We start from the raw sequence: 20,469 nt of genomic DNA on the forward strand, positions 1-20,469 counted from the left end.
CAAACAGATAGCTGGAAGACCTTTTGAGTAACATCTCAGGAATGTTTGTAGCTAAGACATGTTTGTGCACGTCAAGGCCCATAATCAGTGAAGCCACTGAACTGAATAACTTTTCTTTTGCACTCTCCTTGTAATCACAGTAGCAAACACATACCAGACCGCTGGGTTATGTTCTCTACATACATTTTATATTTGCTTATCATCTGGTTTTTGTGACTAACTCAGTAAGTGTGCGGGTGATTAATTTTATCCGCATCTTTCACAGACTATTAATATAGCTGTGTTGTGCGTATCTCAATCGGGCAAAAGTGAAGTCGGAAATGACCGGCTGTTACTTCTTTGAGTGCAGTATGACAGGAACATGTGTTTGAGTCTTAATATAGGACACAAACACAGAGGAAGGAAACAAAGTCAATATCTAGCCTCGCTGTGATGACTTCATTTCCTATACAAATGCACCCAAATACAACACAAAGACATAAATGCTTTTCAGCCACTTTATATATATATATGGACGATGTTTTTCGGTTACTTGCATATGCATGAACAAAAAAATTTACTCCTCATTTTATTATATCTTGTCAGGATATTGAAATATGCAAACATGGAAATGCAGAGTAAAAGGCAAAAACAGTCTGAGCTTGAAAATCAATATTTTGTGTGACTACCTTTACTCTTCAACACAATCTGAACTCCTTAAGTCTGTGTGTTAAGTAGTGTTCAGGAATAGTTCTCCAGACTGCCTTTTTGAAGAGTAGCTGTCTGACAGCCACCCTTCTACCTTTGTCCATTTCTGTTGAGGCTTCAGTGAACAGTAGGTGCTTCTTAGATTCTATGTCAGGTTGGCTGGATATTTTCCCCTCATGTCTTACGGACATGACGTTCTGCTGTCGATTTATTGTTTTAGGCTTAACAGACAAACAAAACTGGACTGTAAACATTTTCAAAGCTCATTTTATTTCTCATGCACGATGGTGCCTTTTCATAGTCTTGGAGAGCTCAGTGATGAATCCTCGACAAAAAAAAGAAATTACCCACTCTCAGCTACGCTTGCAAAATTTTATTCTGCAGTACCAACAGCCTGAGCTCTACCAGTGTTGTCCGGTTACTTTATGCGTCTCTCTGATGCTGATCAACAAACTCCGCTCAGGTGCTTTGGCTCGTTTTTGCTCCAGGTAATCTTCACTGAACATCAATGAGTCCGTTGTCTCCTCTTAAGTGTTGATCCTTAACCGTCACGCTCACTGTACCTTTTGCGTCATCTGTCACATATAGGGGGAAAAAATCATTCATATAAACTGTACGAGACTTAAATGAGTGAAGACTGACTTCACTCACTTGTCTCAGAAGTAAAAGGAATGTTATGTTGAGTAAGAAGAGCTCGCAATCTCTCAGTCTCTTCTCTCAGTTTTTGGTAGTCCTGTAGAAAAAATATACCAAAAAAAACACTATTGAGCTTGTATTGTGATTTTGTTGTAATGTTAGAAGAGATACTACTTTGAAAGGTTACATACCGCTTTACATTTCTCTAAAGAGTTTTGCCTTGCTGAATCAGCTGCTGCCTCTTGAACCTTGACTTTTACTTTCCGACTCTTCAGCAGTCCGGCGTCCTCAAAAATATCCTTTAAGAGATTGTTGTATCCCTGGAGCACATGTACAAAGTGTAAACATAACCATTCCACGAATAATTAAAATGTACATAACAAAGGACACCTTGAAATGTGTGTACCATAACAGAGCTCAATCAGAGGTGTCTGATTTTCAGCTACAATAACTGTACATAAAAGATGGACACAAAGCTGTAAACAGACCGTTTTCGGTGTTGTCATATTTTTGACGTTTTGAAAACTCATGTGATGAATGAGGAAACTGAAGGATGCTGCATGATAATATGGGTGCACTTGTGAATCACAAGTATGCTGTTTTATGTTCATTTTCACTCTAATAGACATGCTAACACATACTGTACTCAACAAAATTTGAGTACAGTATGTGTTAAGCAGCTGAGAAGATGAACTAATCTGGAAGGTGTTTACTGATAATGTAAATCAAGTGAGCAGTAGACTTATTTTCTCCTAGACGTCTGTACAACTGGACGTCTTTTTGCAAACAGGTGACTCGCCCCCTGGTGGCCATTAAAAAAGAATGCAGCTTTAAAGCGCTTGAATTTTAGCTTCACTAAGTCTATTGTTTATATCCACTATATTTTCTGCATCTACATTTCATCATCTCACAGGTGGCATAAACTGACATAGATGAAAAGCATAGAGGAAACAAGTCATTCTGCAGTATTTGTTTACCTACCAAACTGGCCCTCACCTGTTCAGTTATAAGTCCTTCATAGCGAGCCTGCTCCGCTTCATCCCATTCCTTCTGTAGCTCCTCTTTCAGAGTTGGATACACTTTAAAAGAGCACAGAATTTATAAGTAACCCTATCCCCATTGGCATGAAAGTAAGTCCTGCTTAACTTACCTAAAAGAGAATGTGGATGGCAAACAAGGGGGGTCTCAAAGGTTAGCGAGTACACACAGGTACTGGGCTCTGAGACTTGAGCGAGCTTGCTTCTTGTGCTGCAGACCAGAATCACCTGCAGATCCACGACAAGAAAGAAAGAAAACACAATTTCTTATTCATGTTGCTGAGTAAGAAAGTAATTCCCAGTTCCACATATTTATTCTTAGACTCTAGTCGAGATCTCCACTGACTGAAACAGCTCCCTTCCCCCACTCACTCTAAGCCACTTTTGTTCCAATTGATTGACCCCCGTAAAAGGCAGGTCTGAACAGCAAGTTAATATATGGCAGAAAACAAGGAAAAGCATAACTTTAAGGGCTGATGGGATGATTTGCTAGTTGTCTTTGACTCGGTTTGGCACTAGTTGTTATGTTTACATGCACAATACATTCAAGCAGTAATTAGCATTGCAAAGTGTTGGCCTCATATTCAAGACGGGGCCCAAAATCTTGTCAGTGGATTACCAGGAGGATTTTAAAGGTTTAGATACCTTTGTTTCTCTGTTTCTGTTTCCACAAGTGTCGCCGTCTCTCATCCACATGCTGGTGAAAGTGTTGTTTGCCATTTCCCACTCTTGCCAGATCCTGCAAGGACCAAACACAAACCTGACTCCCACAAGAAGCCAACAGCTTGCTTCACACATTTACATCTAGTTTGTGTTTTGTTTCTGGAGCTTCTTACCCCAAGATCCCACTGTAGGCATTCCACCTAAATGTTTGCTCATGCTGAGTGACGTTGTGAAATGGACAGAATTCATATTTATACCTGCAAAGTGAGGACAACATGCTATTGTTTGTTTTGTATTTTCCAGACGCTCAGATCCAACATGTAATAAGCTAATGGTCTGCACTGTGGAGATATGGTGGAATATACTACTGTGTGACAGGTTAAATACATACGTCGACTCCGTGAGACTGAAGCACTTTCCAGCAAGCTGATGAAGGTGCACTGGGCCTTAAGGAGGAAATCATTGCTCATATGATGAGACAGAAAATCTAAAGGACCCTTTAGTCAACATTTAGAACATTTTACATATAATTTAATGAATTGAGGCTTTAAATCAGGATTAAGTGGGCTGAAGCAGTGAAACTCCCTCTTTTGTCAGTGTAAAGAAATCTAATAAAACATTTAATCCCTGAAATGTCACAATATAAGAAAAAAGAAGTGCAAAGATAAAGAAATGCTGCTGTAGCAAACAAAAGAAATCTGTCAGCGTGACTCTTTGGGCTTAAATTGTGAGAAATAAATGTCAGAAATGCCAGAAAAAAGTTCTGGTAGTTCATCGCCTTGAGTGTACTACAACTATAAGACAAAGGTTTTGCTATGGTATGAATGGAGGAAAACTCATGAAATACACTTATAAGTCAGAAATCTACGCCTCCTTTCCTCTTTATGTTTAAATATTTAAATGATGAGTTTGTTTTACCAGACACTGGAGCTGGGGTCACTTTAGGTTGCAGTCTGCTGCCCTGAGCCACAAAAGGGTTGTTCAGCCTGGACACAAAGTAGATCCATTAGCAGCAGGCCAAAGTCAACAAAACTGCACAATGTGAACTTATTTTGCTTCACGTACCCAAATGTGTTTGGCTCTTCGACTATCTTCATTTTACCGGCGGATCCATAGTTAACTGCATTAAAAACAAGCCGAGATCAGACACACGAGCTCTGTTTAGATTAAAATCTCTGAATGAAGCTGCGCAGTAAAGCTGTACTTACTGAACAGATACACGCAGACAAAACACAAACTTATTAAATGAGCTACTCGGTAACTGAAGCAACGCATTATTATTTACGTTATGAAGGCGTTAAAGTGTTACTTTTCTGTCTACATTTCCTCTTTTGCTCGTTCCGGTCAGGTGACACGCCACGTGATCAAAATAAGCCGTGAGCATGCGTGTTTTTCATATGGGACTGCGACGTGCTTACCACGATACGAAGCCAATCAAGCTAGGTTATACTTCATATGAAAGTGTTTCCGGATGAAAGGAGACTACTACTAGTTTGTGATAAAGTCTTGAAAGTTGCTTATGTCTAATTCCTATTGCAAATAAGAAGTTTTTGCGTCTCTTTTTTTGGGCAGTTCTCTTTGTTAGACGAAACTGTTGTCAGCAGGATAGCCAGATAGCTTAAGTCATACTTCTTGGTCAGTTCATTGCAGTGACAGTCTGACAGTGACAGTTAACTAACTAGCAGCATGGGACGAAAAAAGCAGGGAAAGTTTGTCCGTCCTGACAACAAGGGCAAAGACAAACGTCACAAAATGAAAGGGAAATCTTTAGAGGCCTTTACAGAAGAAATGCACACTGCTTTGGAAGGTAGTGTATTGATTATTTCTAATGCAAAAATGTTTAACATGTTGGCTGTAAGGCATGCTATTTACATTAGCGTCAGCATCATGAAATGCTGTTTACACTAGGAAAAAGTGCCCGTTGCTCAGGACTGATAACACTCGATATGGTGTAAACTCTTGAGAGATCTGAGATTGTGAACTTTCTCTCCTCAGCAAGTCTTCACAGGGAGGAAGGAGCAGAGGCCCCTCAGGTGAAGCTTCCTTGCCCACTTGCCATGTGGGAGTTGGGTCACTGCGATCCCAAACGTTGTACTGGCAGAAAGTTGGTGAGGAAGGGCTTTGTACGCAACCTGAGACTCAATCAGAGATTCAACGGGCTCATACTGAGTCCAATGGGCACGAAGTATGTGACGCCAGCAGACAGGTTTGTTCAGCTGTTTCCTCTGTACTTCAGCCAATGAAATCAAAGAATCTGTAGCCATAGACCACCTCATATAACTATTTATATACACATTTTGATGCACACCTGTTTAGTTACTCATTAACAAGTGTTCTCAGGGTGAAAATGTTTTTTTGATGCCAGTGTTCAGAGTAACAACAGTAGGTGAAATAAACACGCGTTAGGACCATGAAATACAAAAGAACATCTATTAAAATACAATGTGGACTCTTGAAGTAAATTAGATACGGCAGCAGAAGACCACACTGGGTCAGCTAAGAACAGGAAACTGAGGCAACAATTCACACAAGTTCATCAAAACTGAACAAAAGTTTTTGGAAAAATGTTGCCTGCTCTGATGAGTCTCGATTTCTGCTGACACATTTGGATGGTAAACAACACAAAAACATGGATCCATCCTGCCTTGTATCAGCAAGTCCAGCTGCTGCTGCTGGTGTAAATGTGTGGAAATATTTTGTCGGCACACTTTGGACCCTAGAGTACCAACAGAGTAGTGTTTTAGCACCACAGACTACTTGAGTTTTGTTTCTGATGATTTCCATCCCTTTATGGCCACAGTGTACCCATCTCATGGTAGCTGCTTCCATCATCTAAGCCTGGTTTCTTGACTGTAGTAAAATGACAGCTTCAATTGCCAGATCTCAATCCAGAAGTTTTGAATCATGGATGTATATCTACAACAACTGTTATATTCTGTCATGTCGATATGGACCAAAATCTCTGAGGAACAAGGTTTCAAACTCCTTGTTGAATCTATTCCATGAAGAATTAAGCTAGTTGGGAAGGCAAAAGGGGTACAACCCAGGACTAGCAAAGTGTACTTAATAAAGTGTCCCCTGAGTGTAAAGGCCCTCCTTTTAGGTTTATTACTTGATTATTTACTCCATGTAGAGCTTGATCTTAAAGATCAGGCATATTAAAAACTTGAGACATTCCAATGCATTGTTATATTAAAACAAATGTTACTATATCAAAGTGTTTTGTTGGTTATAAAAATTAAATAAATTCTATAATTTGTATCACTGTTGTGATGCAATCCAAAGCGATTTTTTTCTCTCCATGTTTTGTCTGCACAGAGAGATTGTGGCCAACAATGGGCTCGCAGTGATTGATTGCTCCTGGGCCAAACTGGAGGAGACACCCTTCAATAAGATGGTTGGAAGTCATCCCAGGTTACTGCCGTACCTCGTAGCTGCGAACCCTGTAAATTATGGCAAGCCTTGCAAGTTGTCCTGCGTTGAAGCTTTTGCTGCCACGTTCTGCATCGTAGGTAAGGGTTTAGGTTTAGTTATTCAGGAATACCGCAGCAACTGCTTTTTGTGTCTTGTTTTGGTTATGGCAGTTAAACTGTGACATATTGTTTCTGATATTGCAGGTTTTGAGGAACTGGCATTGCTCTTATTGAAGAAATTTAAATGGGGGACAACGTTTCTGGAGCTCAATAAAGTCCTGCTTGGCCGCTACGCTGCTTGTCAGTCGGAAGAAGAGCTCCTTGGTGTAGAGAAAGAGTTTCTCACTTCTAAACCAGAGGAAGAGGAGGAGTTTGGTAAATAACCTGGGGTTCTACGCAGTGTCTGGGTTTGTGTAGCAGTGGAGGTAGAGGGTCACTGTGTTTTGGTTCAACCTCTTTCTTATTTTAGCTGTAGTTTGGCTTCACGTACAAGTAGTGGCTCTTAAATAAATCACATTTATTGGACTTTAAGAGCTTTCAGATGACAGTTTCCAGTTTTAGTAACTGTTAAGTTTTAGTCGCATTTTTGTATCTTTGTAACTGTTGCAAGAACAATAAAAAAAAAACATATAGCATATGAAACATACAATAACGAGGCAAACACTGGGTGTTGCGATAGCAACAATATAACAATAAATAACAATATAACAATTTGGAAAAAATATGTAAATGATTTAGTGCAAAATGAGACCTGCTGTAGTGCAGTTAAAAGTGGGCATGGATCATCAGTGTTTGCATTAGCTCCTACTACAAAGTAGTGATTTTTTTCTGGCAAAGAAACTTTTGATTGTCTTTTGGGGTTACTGGTAAAACATTAGCTGTGTTAACTAGGGGTGCAACGATATTCGTATCGATATTGAACCGTTCGATACAGTGCTTTCGGTTCAGTACGCATATGTATCGAACAATACAACATTTGTAATTTCTTTTATAAATTTTCCTTCTGACGATGCTGTCTGTGTTGAGCGCTCAGTGAATCTGTGTTCGACTACTCCGCCTAGGCTGCACTGTCGAGCGCAGATCCACTGAGCGCTCAACACAGACAGCATAGTCAGAAGGAAGAGCGCAGGGCAAGCTAGCGAGACAGAAGTTAAGCTCTACTTGCAACAGGCAAATTGAACCTCATTCAGATCTGGCGTTTGGAATTATTTTGGTTTTCATGTGACGTATGACCCTGAAGGTAAGCGAGTCATGGACTAAAGTAAAACAGTATGTTGGATGTGCCATGCAATGCTCAATTACATTGGTGTGAACTAGTGTGTTAGCGCAGTTAGCTCGTTAAGGTGTTGGCCGTCTAGCCCCATGCACGGGGCAATCGGCGGTAGCTCGTTAACGGAGATTTGCCGTGTTGTGGCGTTAAGGTCATTTCAACGAGATTAACCTGAAAGCACTAGTGGGAACACAACGAATATGACTGCACATTTACGCTGACATCATCCTAGTGCAAAGACAAAAACAACAAGCATGCTACTAACTTTAGCCGAGTCATTTAGACAGCTGTTAGCACATGATTCTCCTTATGCTGCTGAGAATATAGCCCAGAAGAAGCGGATAGTATAGCTTTTATTTTGGAAAGAGCCATTTCTCTGTAATAAACTCTCTTTTCCAAAGATGAGTGATTCCTCAATCAGATACAGGGCTCGCAATATCGCTAGCCCGACGTCCCGGAGCTAGCGATTTTTTTCAGTCGGGCTACCAAAATCTTTCTCTTCCCTGCCCGTCGGGCTATTGTAGGAAAAATATATGTCAATGCTTTTGCATTCTTTCAGAAATGTAGCTGGGTAATTATGTCATTGGCATCGGTGAGCCACTGTCAATATGTGACATATTGAAGTTGCGTTTGAATTTGCGCTTGTTTTTTTGCTTTCACTTTGCAATCGTGCGAACTGTGTATAGAGAGCGACAGCACTGATCTGTGAGTGATGATAATTTGTGCACCAATTCCTCTGACATCGTCTTATTAATCGTTAGCTTACTATGCAAACATGACAAGTGAAATCTCCCGCAGCTTAAACATGTGAGAGGTTGATCGCACAGAGAATCGCTGAGCTTATGTGAGTGAGCGTGTAAAAGCATTTCAGTTCTGCTGAGCCAAATAAGACAGGTCAGGGTGAAGAAGTGACAGCCAAAGAAAAGCTTACCACAAAACGGAGAAGTTATGACAAATCAGACTATAAGGCAAAAAGAAAGTGCAGCTTTATGGTTTCATGGACAAAAGAATTTCTGTGGCTGCGATATGATGAGCTAAATAACCAGGGCTGCACATAAGTGGTCCGCAGGTGCGCATTCGCTGTCAAAATAAAAAACACGCACAAGGGTTAGGGTTAAATTTAAAAACTGTACTTTTGAGTTAAAATATATATTTATAATTTTAATAAATGACAAATTAAAAATGCATGAACATTTTTTTGTATCGAAAAAATATCGAACCGTGACACCAAAGTATCGAACCGAACTGTGAATTTTGTGTATCGTTGCACCCCTAGTGTTAACCCTAAAACACTAAAACAGAACGCAGAAATCACACAGCAGCAAAGCAGAAAAGAAAGAAAACAAAGAGGCTGAAACAAGAAAATAAGACTAAAGCAGGAAGTTGTGTTGAAGTGGCTAGCTGTTGCATCACTTTAGATTTCCTAATAACAAATACAAACTAGAAAAAAAATGACTTCGAAGGTAATTAGTTCTTGAAGGACCTCCTGAGTGCAAAAATCTTGAGCCACTCATGAGTGTTTCATATTTTGCGTAGAAAATGCAACGTAGGTGCAGTGATTTATTCAGACACATGCAAACAAATATGGAAATATAGCGTATAAGGCTAATACTATTCTAATGAGGTTGAAATTGAATATTTGATGTGACCACATTTATTCATCAACACAGCCTGAACTATTTCTGACTAGATTTCTGGTCCTTTTCTTTAAGTAGTCTTCATAAATGGTTCTCCAGGCTTCTTGAAGGACATTCATTCTTGGATGTTGGCTGCCTTTAGTTCTGTTCTCTGTCAAGAAGATCCCATACTGCTTCAGTAATGTTGAGGCCCAGGCTCTGGGGAGGCCGATCCATGACTGATAGTGTTCAACTGTCTGTTTTTCTATCCAGTTATGCTATTACTGCATTGGCAGTGTGTTTGCTGAAAAATTGAAGGCGTTGCCAGTTAGATGCTTTCCACATGGTGGTATCACCAGATAGTGGATGAAAATTTGAATGTACATTCTTAAGTGTGTAAATTTTGGCGAGATACATTTTCCCAGCACCTCCTGAACTTCTCTGTATATAATGATGATGATTTGAATCAAAAATGTAAAATATTTTAATACTCCATTTTTTTCAGTCCAGTACTTCTTGTTTTCCTTCTTTAAAAATGGATTCTTGACATGGATTCCATTCATCTGACAGCATTGCTGATGAAGCAGTAGAAGGATCTTTCTTTAAAACATGACTTCCAGATGTTTCCGTTTACTGTAGGTAGTATCTTTAGGCCTGCCACTTTCTCTTGTCTTCCATTTGTCTAGTTTCTTCAAATTCTTTAAGGACATATGAAGACCATTTCGAGATGTGCCAAGGTTTTAGCTAAAAGCTCTTTGGGAATCACCTTGTTGGTGTAAAAATACTATTTCATGCTTGTTAAGCTGTTATCTTTGGGATTTTCATAAATTCAACAAAATAAATGAGAACAAATGATGTGTTTTTGTAACAAGAAAGTGCCTAAAGATACAAATTAAAGTTGGTTCTTGGCTTAATTTTCTGCAGTGTAGAAACAACAAAGGTCATCTCTTGAGTTGGGTCCCTTTGTGTGCTTGATTAATTCACGAGTCTGTGTTAAGTGGCTTGGTGGTCAGGTATTGGACTGGATTGAAAATGAGTGAAAAAGCAGCCACTATCCAAAGACAAACTTTGAAAGAGGTTCAGAGAGCCTGGAGAACTATTGCTTGAAACCACTTTGGAAGCAAATATTAAGAAATTAGGGATTTTTGCACAGTATTGTTGGTCATAATCAACTGTTTGATTCAAATGTATTTTTATTTTGGAAAGGTTCACTTTAGAAATGGCTTAATCTGAGTAATTGCTAATGAATAATTAGAATAATTTTTATAGTTTCTTGTTGTGACTCACATTTGCTAAATTGTCACGGGGAAACCAGTGTTCTCATATTTGTTTATAAGATATAAAACTCGTATTATTCTTAAGACTTTAAAGACACTTAGTAATGAATATTCCAAGGGGAAATAAATGTCATTACGAACTGTTTTATCTGATTGATTATTCTGTGGACATTGATATAACTGTTCCTTGCATTGTTTCCTTGCCTTGTAATCAGGCTGCCTTGTTGTTTCTTTTTCCTTTCCTTATTGGATTTTGACTCATTTAATTTTGCTTGCATCTCTGAACACATCTGGCTGTGATTAGGAAGTCAGTATCCAGGCTGATTGTCTGGAAATGTCTAGAATCTGGATGTGTATTTTTGTTGCTGAGTGACCTGTAGTGCTGAATTAACTGCCCTCGTAATGAAAGCTACACATCTGTTTTGTTCATAGATCCATTTGATGTTAACTCTGGAGTAGAATGCATGAATCTCAACAGACGTCAGTGGTAAGTATTCATCTAGCATTCACGTATCTATTACAATAATTGAATAAATGTACCAAGAAAACTTTGGTTATATTTGACTTTATATAAGTTAGTTCTCTTAGTGGTGATGTTTATATGGCATAAAAATTACCAGCATAATTTTAAAAATGGCAAGAATTCTCTTAAAATAGGCTTTAACGATTTGTTTCCTATGTTTACTGGGTTCATTTTTGTGTTTAGTGCACCTGTAGAAGATGACTCCAGTGAGGACACAGACTCCACAGAGGAAGATGACGAAGATGAGGCAGAAGATGAAGAAACGGAAAGCAATGAGGAGACAAAAACAAGCTCACATGACCATGATGAAGAGGAGGATTGAATCAAAGACTTTACACTAAATTATATTTCAACCTTGGGTTCTTTTAATACACGACTGTTTTAAAATGCTCAAAAAATATTTTGGCACATATGAATGGTTATGTTTTGTTTTGTTTGCTTATATGTCTACGTAAATTAATGAACTTTGATGCATGTCAACTAAATAGAAATAAAATAAGGGTGTTTATTATTATTATTATTATTATTACTGACATTTACACATTATATTCTTGGTTTATTGACAAAACATTTATTGGATTAAACTTGTTTGTTGAAATATACTTGGTTGCCACAGTTTCAGTTTCACACAAAGCGTTTTATGGATATTGGTCATTTTTGTCAGTTTGGGTATTTAGGAGTGCTTCTTCACTTAAGTTTAGTTACACTTGAATAAAAAAAGACCTGTAGATCCTTCTTACTGCCATATATTCAAAGTTAGTCTAAAACGGGAGTTTGTAGGCCACGTCTACTGCGGTATTTGAATATCCACAACTGCTACCGCCTGACTCCGGCCCTATCAGTAAGATGAAGTTCAGTAGGTTGTTAATGTGGCGAGGGGGCGGACACAGCGGGACTCTCCTCTGCTGTCCTGCGGTAACATTGTTGTGGAACGACGTCACAGCTCGAAAATGAAGGCGCAGAGGCAGCCATTACTGGAGCTTCTCTAATTATTTTATTCCAAATAAATACTCGCTGAAAACTCTCATGGCAAGAGCTACAAGTCAGGTGGTAAGTGTTACAACTTTGCCGTGAATACCAGCTCGAAGCCGGTGCTCAAAATGGTCAGTGTAGAGGCTTTGTGGGGATAAATAGTTACGTCGGGCCTTCATTTGAAGAGCAGTGCTAGCTGCAGGAGATCGCTTAGCCTTACGACTCACTAGCAGCTTGCTAGTTTGCTAATGTTGGCTATCGCAACACGCAGTGTTTGCCTTGTTAATTTGGATCGTCAAATCTCACACAGTATTCATGAGTCACACTTTCTCGACTTATTTGGGCCTTTTGAAACGCTTACCAGTACACGATAATAGTTACACGGGACACATGAGCGTTTTCCTCTACCAGTAACTATTGGCTATTGATAGCTTAACAGGTTCGCGCTTTCGATATCCCCGTTTGCTAGCGGGCTAGCATTAGCATTATTGCGTTCTTCCATTGGTTAGCATATATTTTGAAGGAAAGCGTTGTGCTATTCGAGTGTCAACTTTCAAATCTTCATATAAACGGCAGGAAACTAACTTTGAACACGATTAAGTGACGTTTCTTGAAAATGCCACACGGTTTTGAAGTTGCTTGTGTTGCCTGATTTGCTAACGTTAGCTAATTGACTGTTGGCGTTAAGTTTGTAACTCACTGTCAGCGATGGCCGGCATTATTTGACAAGCCAGCAGGAGCTAACATTAGCTTGTTAGCAAGGTAAGTTCGCACAGGGCGGTTGTTTCACGACTTCCCAGAGTTAGGAAAACGTTATTCGGCGTTTTCCTCCAACCATTACATGCCTGACCAATAGCAGTGACTCAGTAGGTAGTTATATGGCTAGCTGAAATAGGCCGGAATAGGCAGCTAAAATAATGGCCACACCTTGGTTTTGAATGAGAAAAAGCTAGGCCAACTGAACTAATTAAACGTAAACTGAACTGCCAGATAAACTACACACTCATTGTTCGGGTAATTCAATGTGTTTCTATATAAATGACACCGGTACCGGGAATTTTTAGGAAGCACTATCTTTAAGTTTTAAACAGGCAGTTTGTGTGCCTCATCTGCCATGTCAGTTTGATTATGTACACATAGATGGTGTGAGTTCAGCGCAGTTTGTCTCAAGTATCACTGTCATATGAAAAATTAACTTTGACATAGTTTTTACAGCCTGAACACAGGTGGGTGGGACCACCAGGCTCAGAAGTGGCTCCTTAAGCAGTTCCTTCTTATCACTGTTAGACTTTGGTCTACAAGTGGTCTCACTTGTAGTAGTATGTTTAGGTTATTGTAATTTACAGAACTATAAGCAACAATAATTTTAAGCCAGCAGCCTGTAAAGTGCTTCGTGTAATATGTGAGTACATTGCTTTCTCTTCATGTGTCATATGTATACTTTGTGAAAGAGATTTAAGATTCAGGATTAATTATTATCATAACACAACACAAGGTTGCACAACAAAATTCTACATGGAGTTCCTTCATGCTAATAAAGAACTGCATAGCAATGTAGATATAGCTATCATTAAAAAAATAATTAATTAATTTAGTTAATTTTCATGATGGAGTGCAATGAGAAAGTTCAGAGATTTCAAAGCATATGAAAGAAAATTCTTCAAAGTGTTGTTTACACCAGTGGGAACTTTCAGGTGTCAGTAGAGTGAGAAGACTGTGGTTGTGGTGGGTAACTTCTTTTAGTTTCATCTATGTAAACATCTCAACTCACCTTTGTCACTGGTGCCGGTGATGTTCTAGGAAGCTCATGTTTTTCAGTAATTAAGTTTAGTTGCTTTTGTCGTGTGTTCTTTGGGCCATCTAATCTGTATTTTGACAACTAATAACCGCATCAATTACTAAATCCATCGCAGACTGATGGAAAAACCTGAAATTCCTCATTCCTCATTTAAGTGATAGTTTAAAGTGCTGAATAACAAAACACATTTTCTTTATGCGTTATTGAAAAGTTAAATTGTTACTATTTTATCCTTATATTTTTGTCGTCACTGTTATGTTCAATCCAGTAATAGTTCAGATGGATATACAGTCCCTTAGCTTTCTCAAGTAAAGAGCCTTTCCACATGTGAATTGTTATTTACCTGTGTCACCCTGCTTAATAACAAATTCTTTATGGTCTCTCTTTTTCTTACAGTATGATGTTGTGCCCATTCAGCCCAGCGTTGTCATCTGTTCCTGCTCGCATCCATCAATGGTAAGAAACCACCCTGACTCCTGCTCGCCAATTGCAATCCCAGGCGCAAGCAGCAGCCACGGCCCCAGCATGGAGGGCGCAGCCTCACAGGCTTGTGCTGTAGGAGCATCTGCTAGCAGCCAGGCCCCACAGCTCTGCACACAGCCAGCCGTCCAGGCTTCTCAGCCACGCAAAAAGAGGCCAGAGGACTTTAAATTTGGCAAGATACTGGGAGAGGGCTCCTTCTCAACGGTATGTAACTTACATTCCACTTAGCTTTTGAAATGTGCCGAGGAAGATGTTGCTACATGCTAGCGTTATTTTGATTAATGTACTTGGATGAGTCATGCTGAGTTAATTTTAGGTGAAGTGACAAGTAAGCCCAAGGAAATATTATTATTTTCCCTCAACATCTGACTGGTTGGTTACATGCCATATCATCTCACTGTTGTTTCTTATGCTTAGGTTGTCCTGGCAAGAGAGCAGGCAACAGGGAAAGAATATGCAAGTAAGTAATAACGTATAATGAGTTGGACAAAAATGAAATAGTTGCTGGGTTTTCGTCTACTAATATTCTCTTTTCTCTCCTTTAGTTAAGATTTTAGAGAAACGCCATATTGTGAAGGAGAACAAAACCCAGTATGTGAAACGAGAGAGGGATTTGATGTCAAGTCTTGATCACCCGTTCTTTGTCAAACTCTACTTCACATTTCAAGATGATGAGAAGCTGTGTATCCTTTTAACAAATTCAGTCTATCAAGGCCTATTTCCTAACACGTGTTTTACTGTTTTGTTTAAGAAGTTTTCCTTAACCAGTCTGTCTTAGATTTTGGTCTTAGTTATGCTAAGAACGGCGAGCTCCTGAAATACATTCGCAAAATTGGTTCATTTGATGAGACCTGCACTAGATTCTACTCAGCTGAAATAGTTTGTTCTCTAGAATACCTACACAATAAGGGGATAATACACCGGTAAGACAACACCCTTTGTTTTGTCCTTTTTGCAAGTTTTGCTATAAAAATTTCACTTGCTGTTAAGCGTTTGTTTTTGCTCACAATTTTTATTGTTTTAATTTCAGAGATCTGAAACCAGAAAATATTCTTCTGAGTGAAGAGATGCACATTCAGATAACAGATTTTGGAACAGCAAAACAGTTACCATCAGACAGTAAACAAGGTATAATCACAGTGCTGATTTTCTTTATGCTCCTTGTGGCAAAGTATGACCAGCATAAATATAGTCTTAACTGACCTCAAGGGACTGAGCATAAGTTTCAGAAATCTGCTGTTATTAATATCACTGAGTGAATCCAATATATTGACAAAGTTCACTTGTTCATGCTACTAACAGACTTATAGCTAACTTGGGTAACTGCCCCTGCTTTTGCTTTGACTGTAGAAAGCAGTTGACGGTTACACATCAGCTTTGTTCTGTGGTTTGATTATGGCTGAAAGCAATGCAATCTTTGTAGCTGGTGAAGTAACTTGCAAGCTTGTCACCTATGTTAGATTACAATCTTTTTGCACAGTAGAAAAGCATTTAATACATGCTGCATAGAACATGTTTAAGAAAGGAGAACTTGTCTTTTTACCCTTTTGTTTGTTTGTTTGTTTGTTTGGGGTTTTTTTTTGGCAGCGAGAGCAAACTCGTTTGTTGGAACAGCGCAGTATGTGTCTCCAGAGCTACTAACAGAGAAATCAGCCTGCAAGAGGTAATGAGATTTTTATTAGGTTTTTCAGCTCAGGGTGGGCATCATTCCTGCAATTTTATAACTGTTTACTTTTTAATTTTTAGCTCTGACCTGTGGGCCTTGGGATGTATTATCTATCAGCTGGTGGCTGGTTTACCACCATTCAGAGCTGGGTAAGAACTACTGTGTTTACAAAACTCAATTTTTCTTAATTGTTTTTTTCAAGTGCAAAAAATCTGAACCAAACACACCAATGTTCACTAGTTACACTTTTTCTTTTCTCTTTAATTGCTGTAGAAATGAGTACCTGATATTCCAGAAAATAATAAAGCTGGAGTATGAATTCCCAGAGAAATTCTTCCCCAAAGCTAAGGATCTTGTTGAACGGCTTTTGGTATGTCATTGCATATCACAATAACACATTTCAACCTCCTTTGGTAATAATTTGGAAATAAGTTAATCAGTTACCTGTTTAGAAGTTGGCTATTTACGTTTTATTTAAATTTCAGTCATTGGACCCAACCAAGCGGCTTGGCTGTGAAGAGATGGGAGGGTACGAACCACTGAAGCAGCACCCCTTCTTTGACACCATCTCCTGGAGTGACCTTCACCTACAGACACCTCCCAAGCTCACACCCTACCTGCCAGCAATGTCTGAAGATGATGAGGACTGCTATGGAAATGTAAGATATTTTACTTTACTATGGTAACAGTCTTGGTATGTTTTTTTGTTTGTTTTGGTCTGTTGTTTGCTCATTCAAAGAGAGCATCAGGTTTGAGACCTTGTTGAAGCTTAGAGATTCATCCAAACTGTAAACAAGTCATAAATTATCAGCATAACATCAATGCACCTTTCATAACGAGACACTGTCTCTTTATGACTCTCAGTACGATGACCTCCTGAGCCAGTTCAGCAACATGCAGGTGGCCCCGTCCAGCTCATCACACTCCCTGTCGCCACATGACTCGACGCCGCCGCAGAGGTCCAGCAGCAACATTGAGCAGTATATCCACGACCTGGACAACAACTCCTTTGAGCTGGACCTGCAGTTCACTGAAGAAGAGAAGCAGTTATTGCTGGATAAACAGACCACTGGAAACCCCTGGTAACCCCTTCCATCTCTCCATCCCTGTTAAAATGTCTGTGTCATGTGCTGTTCTTTGTTGGATGTATATCAAAACCAATTTTGAATCAATGTCTTTCTTGTATCCTGGAAATATTTTTCACTGCACTGGAAACCGTAAGAGATTTTTGGTGAATGATTTAGAAATGTGGATTAACAGTTAGTTATGTTACTTTGTTTTTAAAAAATTGTGTAGTTACCATTTGCGTTTTTGTGTATCAACACAGGCACCAGTTTGTGGAGAATAACCTAATCCTGAAAATGGGCCCAGTGGATAAACGAAAGGTGTGTGTGTGTGTGTGAATTCTACAGCATATATTTGAATCCTTAATATGACTTTATTGCATTGTTTCAGTATTTAAAAAAAGACATATTTTAGTACTTTACACTATTCTGCCAGCTAGACTCTGTGGAGTTTTCCAGTTTGAGTTGGCTACAGATCAGTGAAGTCACTTCCCTTTGCTTTTCACTGCTGTCAAATGGGAAGTAAAGGGGAATTCCCTGTTGTACTGTGCAAAAGTGTCACTGGCCTCGTAGCCCCCTCTGTTGGTGAAGCAATGAGATGTTTGCATTCCTTTGCAGGGTCTGTTCGCCCGACGGAGACAGCTGCTTCTCACTGAAGGACCACACCTGTACTACGTGGATCCTGTCAACAGGGTCCTGAAGGGGGAGATTCCTTGGTCCTTAGAGTTACGCCCCGAGGCCAAGAACTTCAAAACCTTCTTTGTTCACACGGTACACAATTATTGATTTGTGATGCCTTTTTGACAGATCTTAATATTTTCCTTCAGTTTTATATAAAATAAATTTAAAAAATATGTAAATGTTTTTCCTATGATGTTTTCAGCCTAACCGGACATACTATTTGATGGACCCCAGCGGGAATGCAGACAGATGGTGTAAGAAGATCCAGGAAGTGTGGAGAAAGATCTATCAAAGGCACCAAAACCCTGGCCTATAGGAGCACAGGTTCACCCTGTGCCCACTCCTCTTTAGCTCTGAGGCCAATCACTGAGCAGAGTAACACCCTCTTTAGTGCCCTTCATCACCGCAATGTAAACAAACTCTTAGAGACGCTGGCATCTAGACCTTGTTTGTTTTCCTGAGTAGAACCATGGGAAAAATACAACTTTGGATTTAGGGTTGCTTTGCTTGTTCTTTGTGCTCTCTGTGAGGCTTCTATTGCATTTTTCCATGTATGGATGATAAGACTTCCACCATGCACATCTGCTTTTTGTACATTCTGCGGGGGTGGGCAAGGGGGGGAGGAGGACAAGCTTTGTCTTGTAGAGTGACAAGTTGGGTACCGCTGCGACTATCTCAAACGCAAGGACTGGTTTCCTGCTTCGATGATGACACAAAATCTTGCTTTTGTGGACCAGCGCCTCTCATGATATCTTTATTAAACCATATCCTAATCCTACATTGTATGTGCAAGCTGTAGTCAAGCCCCACTTTTAGTGCATATACTCTATAGATACTGTAAAATGGTTCAGTCTCACACGTTTACCAAACTCAGATCCTCTCTATTTTTGTCAGAACCCAAATATTTCCCTCGGTATTTGAGTTGTTTTTTTTTAGTCTCTCGGTACTTTGCTTATTGCAGTTAAGGTCTCTATATAATAATGCAGAGTGCCGGTCTGCAGTGAGACGTGGGTCTGAACCAGTCTCTGTATAAGTATGAGCCTTCCATAGCCGAGGATGTTTTGCTAACAGGGGGGTGGGTAAACATGCCACTAGCTTGTACTTCCTAATCATAACTTGCTTATCTTTCCTGCATGGCCAGTTTTTGTAGCTCAGCCTTGTCCGCTTCTCTCCTAGGGCACTGGAGATAAAGTTTATTCAAGTAAAGGTGGGTATTTTTGACTGCATTGGAAACCATAGAGACTATTGTTGAATGATTTGGTTGTTCTGTACCATTCACTGGCTATTTCTTTTGTGGTGTGAGTTCTTAATTTTTTTTATTTTTCTTTGGGTTTTTTTATTTGGTGGAATAGTTCACTCATCTTCAGTATGCCCTATTCAAAACAAAATCTTATGTGCTGACCACCCCATGCTGAACAGAAAACCACCATCATCAACAGAGATGCATACACATACTATCATTTTCAGAAGCAATCACAGTAAAGCTGTTGTCCCTGGACAATATGGCAAAACTGCCTCATTGGGCTCATTGGCCTATTTTTAATTTTTTTTTTAATTTTTTTTTTTCATTCTGTTTGGCCCAATAGAAATTAAACCGATTGATTTAACTTGTGCTCTTGTTTTAGAAATATGTATTATCATAATGCTTTTAATTTTTTTTGTCATAGTACCTTACGGTCTTTCCAAAGGTCCTCTTCCTTCAGCTGAGTCTGTATGTGCAGTGTGTGACTGGGGACCCTCTGGCCCAGGGCCAGATGTGGTTGGATGTCAGTCAAAGAATATCTATCTCATCCAAATAACCGATGAAATTGCTGTATCTGTCTATAAAGTTGAGGAAGCACGAGAAGTGTTTTCCCTTCTAGTTAGAAAAATTGTTTGAATCAAGTCGATGGCAGTCGGTTACATTGTATGTAGAAGCTCTACCTGGCTTGTAACTGACTAGAACTGTGATGTACAGATGATGTATTATTAAAATCTGAAGCAAGTAATGCAATGATATTAGGATACAGTTTTTGTATTTTTATTCTTGTATAAGGTTATTTGATGGCTATTGTTTAGCCTATAGTTCATTCTGTGTTATTTAAATTCTAATATATGAATCATATTTGGATTGAAGTCATGTTCAGGGGCCATGTTGTGTATGTATTGAGATGTAAAGCCTTTGAATGTGAATAATTATTGTAAACTATAATATTTTACAGCTTTTTTCTTACTATATCATACATTTTCTATTTGCTCAGTGATTTAATCATATTCTGATAATTTAATGAATCTGTTCATTCTCTCTGATTATTTGTGCGCTAGGTCAGTAGATGTTGAATGATGAATTTTCCACTTAATGCTTGGTAGTCCAGTAATTAAAGCATGTAGGGATTTAGGCATACCAATAAAGCCATGTGTCCTGTCTTCTGTCAACAGCCTGGGTCATGACAGTCAAGAAACCGCATCATTCAGTGGCAATGGCATCTCACATTTTGCAGCATGTAAATAAAGTACCGGCTCATTATCACTGTTTTTGTGTCCTGAAAATTACTTTAACGCGCTTTAGTGCTAACTTGACAAGCTTGTGTAAATACTTTAAGTATTCAGTGACAACCATAGGAGTACACGAAATCTAAGATTTATTTTTTCCACCTCAGTTCCAAAGATGTGCATTTTCACTCACAATGATATTTACAGGCTC

At 39.2% G+C, this 20,469-nt stretch overlaps 3 protein-coding genes across 5 annotated transcripts; 2 read left to right on the plus strand and 1 right to left on the minus strand.

Moving 5' to 3' along the window:
- Positions 1-936: 936 nt before the first annotated feature.
- On the minus strand, positions 937-4,370 carry gnptg (N-acetylglucosamine-1-phosphate transferase subunit gamma). The gene is made up of 11 exons (XM_026178818.1): positions 4,232-4,370; positions 4,089-4,143; positions 3,942-4,009; positions 3,415-3,469; positions 3,197-3,280; positions 3,006-3,099; positions 2,474-2,588; positions 2,320-2,402; positions 1,515-1,643; positions 1,339-1,420; positions 937-1,262 (listed from the first exon to the last, which is right to left on the minus strand). Exons 1-11 carry the CDS (start codon positions 4,296-4,298, stop codon positions 1,183-1,185), a joined length of 912 nt encoding a protein of 303 aa, XP_026034603.1. The 5' UTR covers positions 4,299-4,370; the 3' UTR covers positions 937-1,182.
- Positions 4,371-4,434: 64 nt separating this feature from the next.
- Positions 4,435-11,633, plus strand: tsr3 (TSR3 ribosome maturation factor). The gene is made up of 6 exons (XM_026178824.1): positions 4,435-4,830; positions 5,019-5,229; positions 6,342-6,535; positions 6,641-6,811; positions 11,032-11,086; positions 11,306-11,633. The coding sequence occupies exons 1-6, from the start codon at positions 4,710-4,712 to the stop codon at positions 11,442-11,444; spliced, it is 891 nt and encodes a 296-aa protein (XP_026034609.1). The 5' UTR covers positions 4,435-4,709; the 3' UTR covers positions 11,445-11,633.
- A 319-nt stretch (positions 11,634-11,952) lies between these two features.
- pdpk1b (3-phosphoinositide dependent protein kinase 1b) lies at positions 11,953-20,298 on the plus strand. 3 transcript variants are annotated; one of them, XR_003273243.1, is made up of 15 exons: positions 11,953-12,172; positions 14,289-14,579; positions 14,793-14,835; positions 14,921-15,058; positions 15,154-15,298; positions 15,406-15,503; positions 15,963-16,038; positions 16,122-16,190; positions 16,315-16,411; positions 16,527-16,700; positions 16,906-17,123; positions 17,369-17,426; positions 17,724-17,876; positions 17,989-18,993; positions 20,205-20,298. XR_003273243.1 is itself a non-coding variant. In XM_026178814.1 (14 exons), the coding sequence occupies exons 1-14, from the start codon at positions 12,149-12,151 to the stop codon at positions 18,100-18,102; spliced, it is 1,698 nt and encodes a 565-aa protein (XP_026034599.1). In that variant the 5' UTR covers positions 11,953-12,148; the 3' UTR covers positions 18,103-20,298. The 3 variants fall into 3 exon arrangements, 2 of the variants coding, with proteins under 2 accessions (XP_026034599.1, XP_026034600.1); XM_026178814.1 differs by having other exon boundaries at positions 17,989-20,298; XM_026178815.1 differs by lacking the exon at positions 11,953-12,172 and adding an exon at positions 12,231-12,856 and having other exon boundaries at positions 17,989-20,298.
- Positions 20,299-20,469: the final 171 nt, after the last annotated feature.

The sequence above is a fragment of the Astatotilapia calliptera genome, chromosome 8, assembly GCF_900246225.1.
Source record: "Astatotilapia calliptera chromosome 8, fAstCal1.2, whole genome shotgun sequence".
Lineage (NCBI taxonomy): Eukaryota > Metazoa > Chordata > Actinopteri > Cichliformes > Cichlidae > Astatotilapia > Astatotilapia calliptera.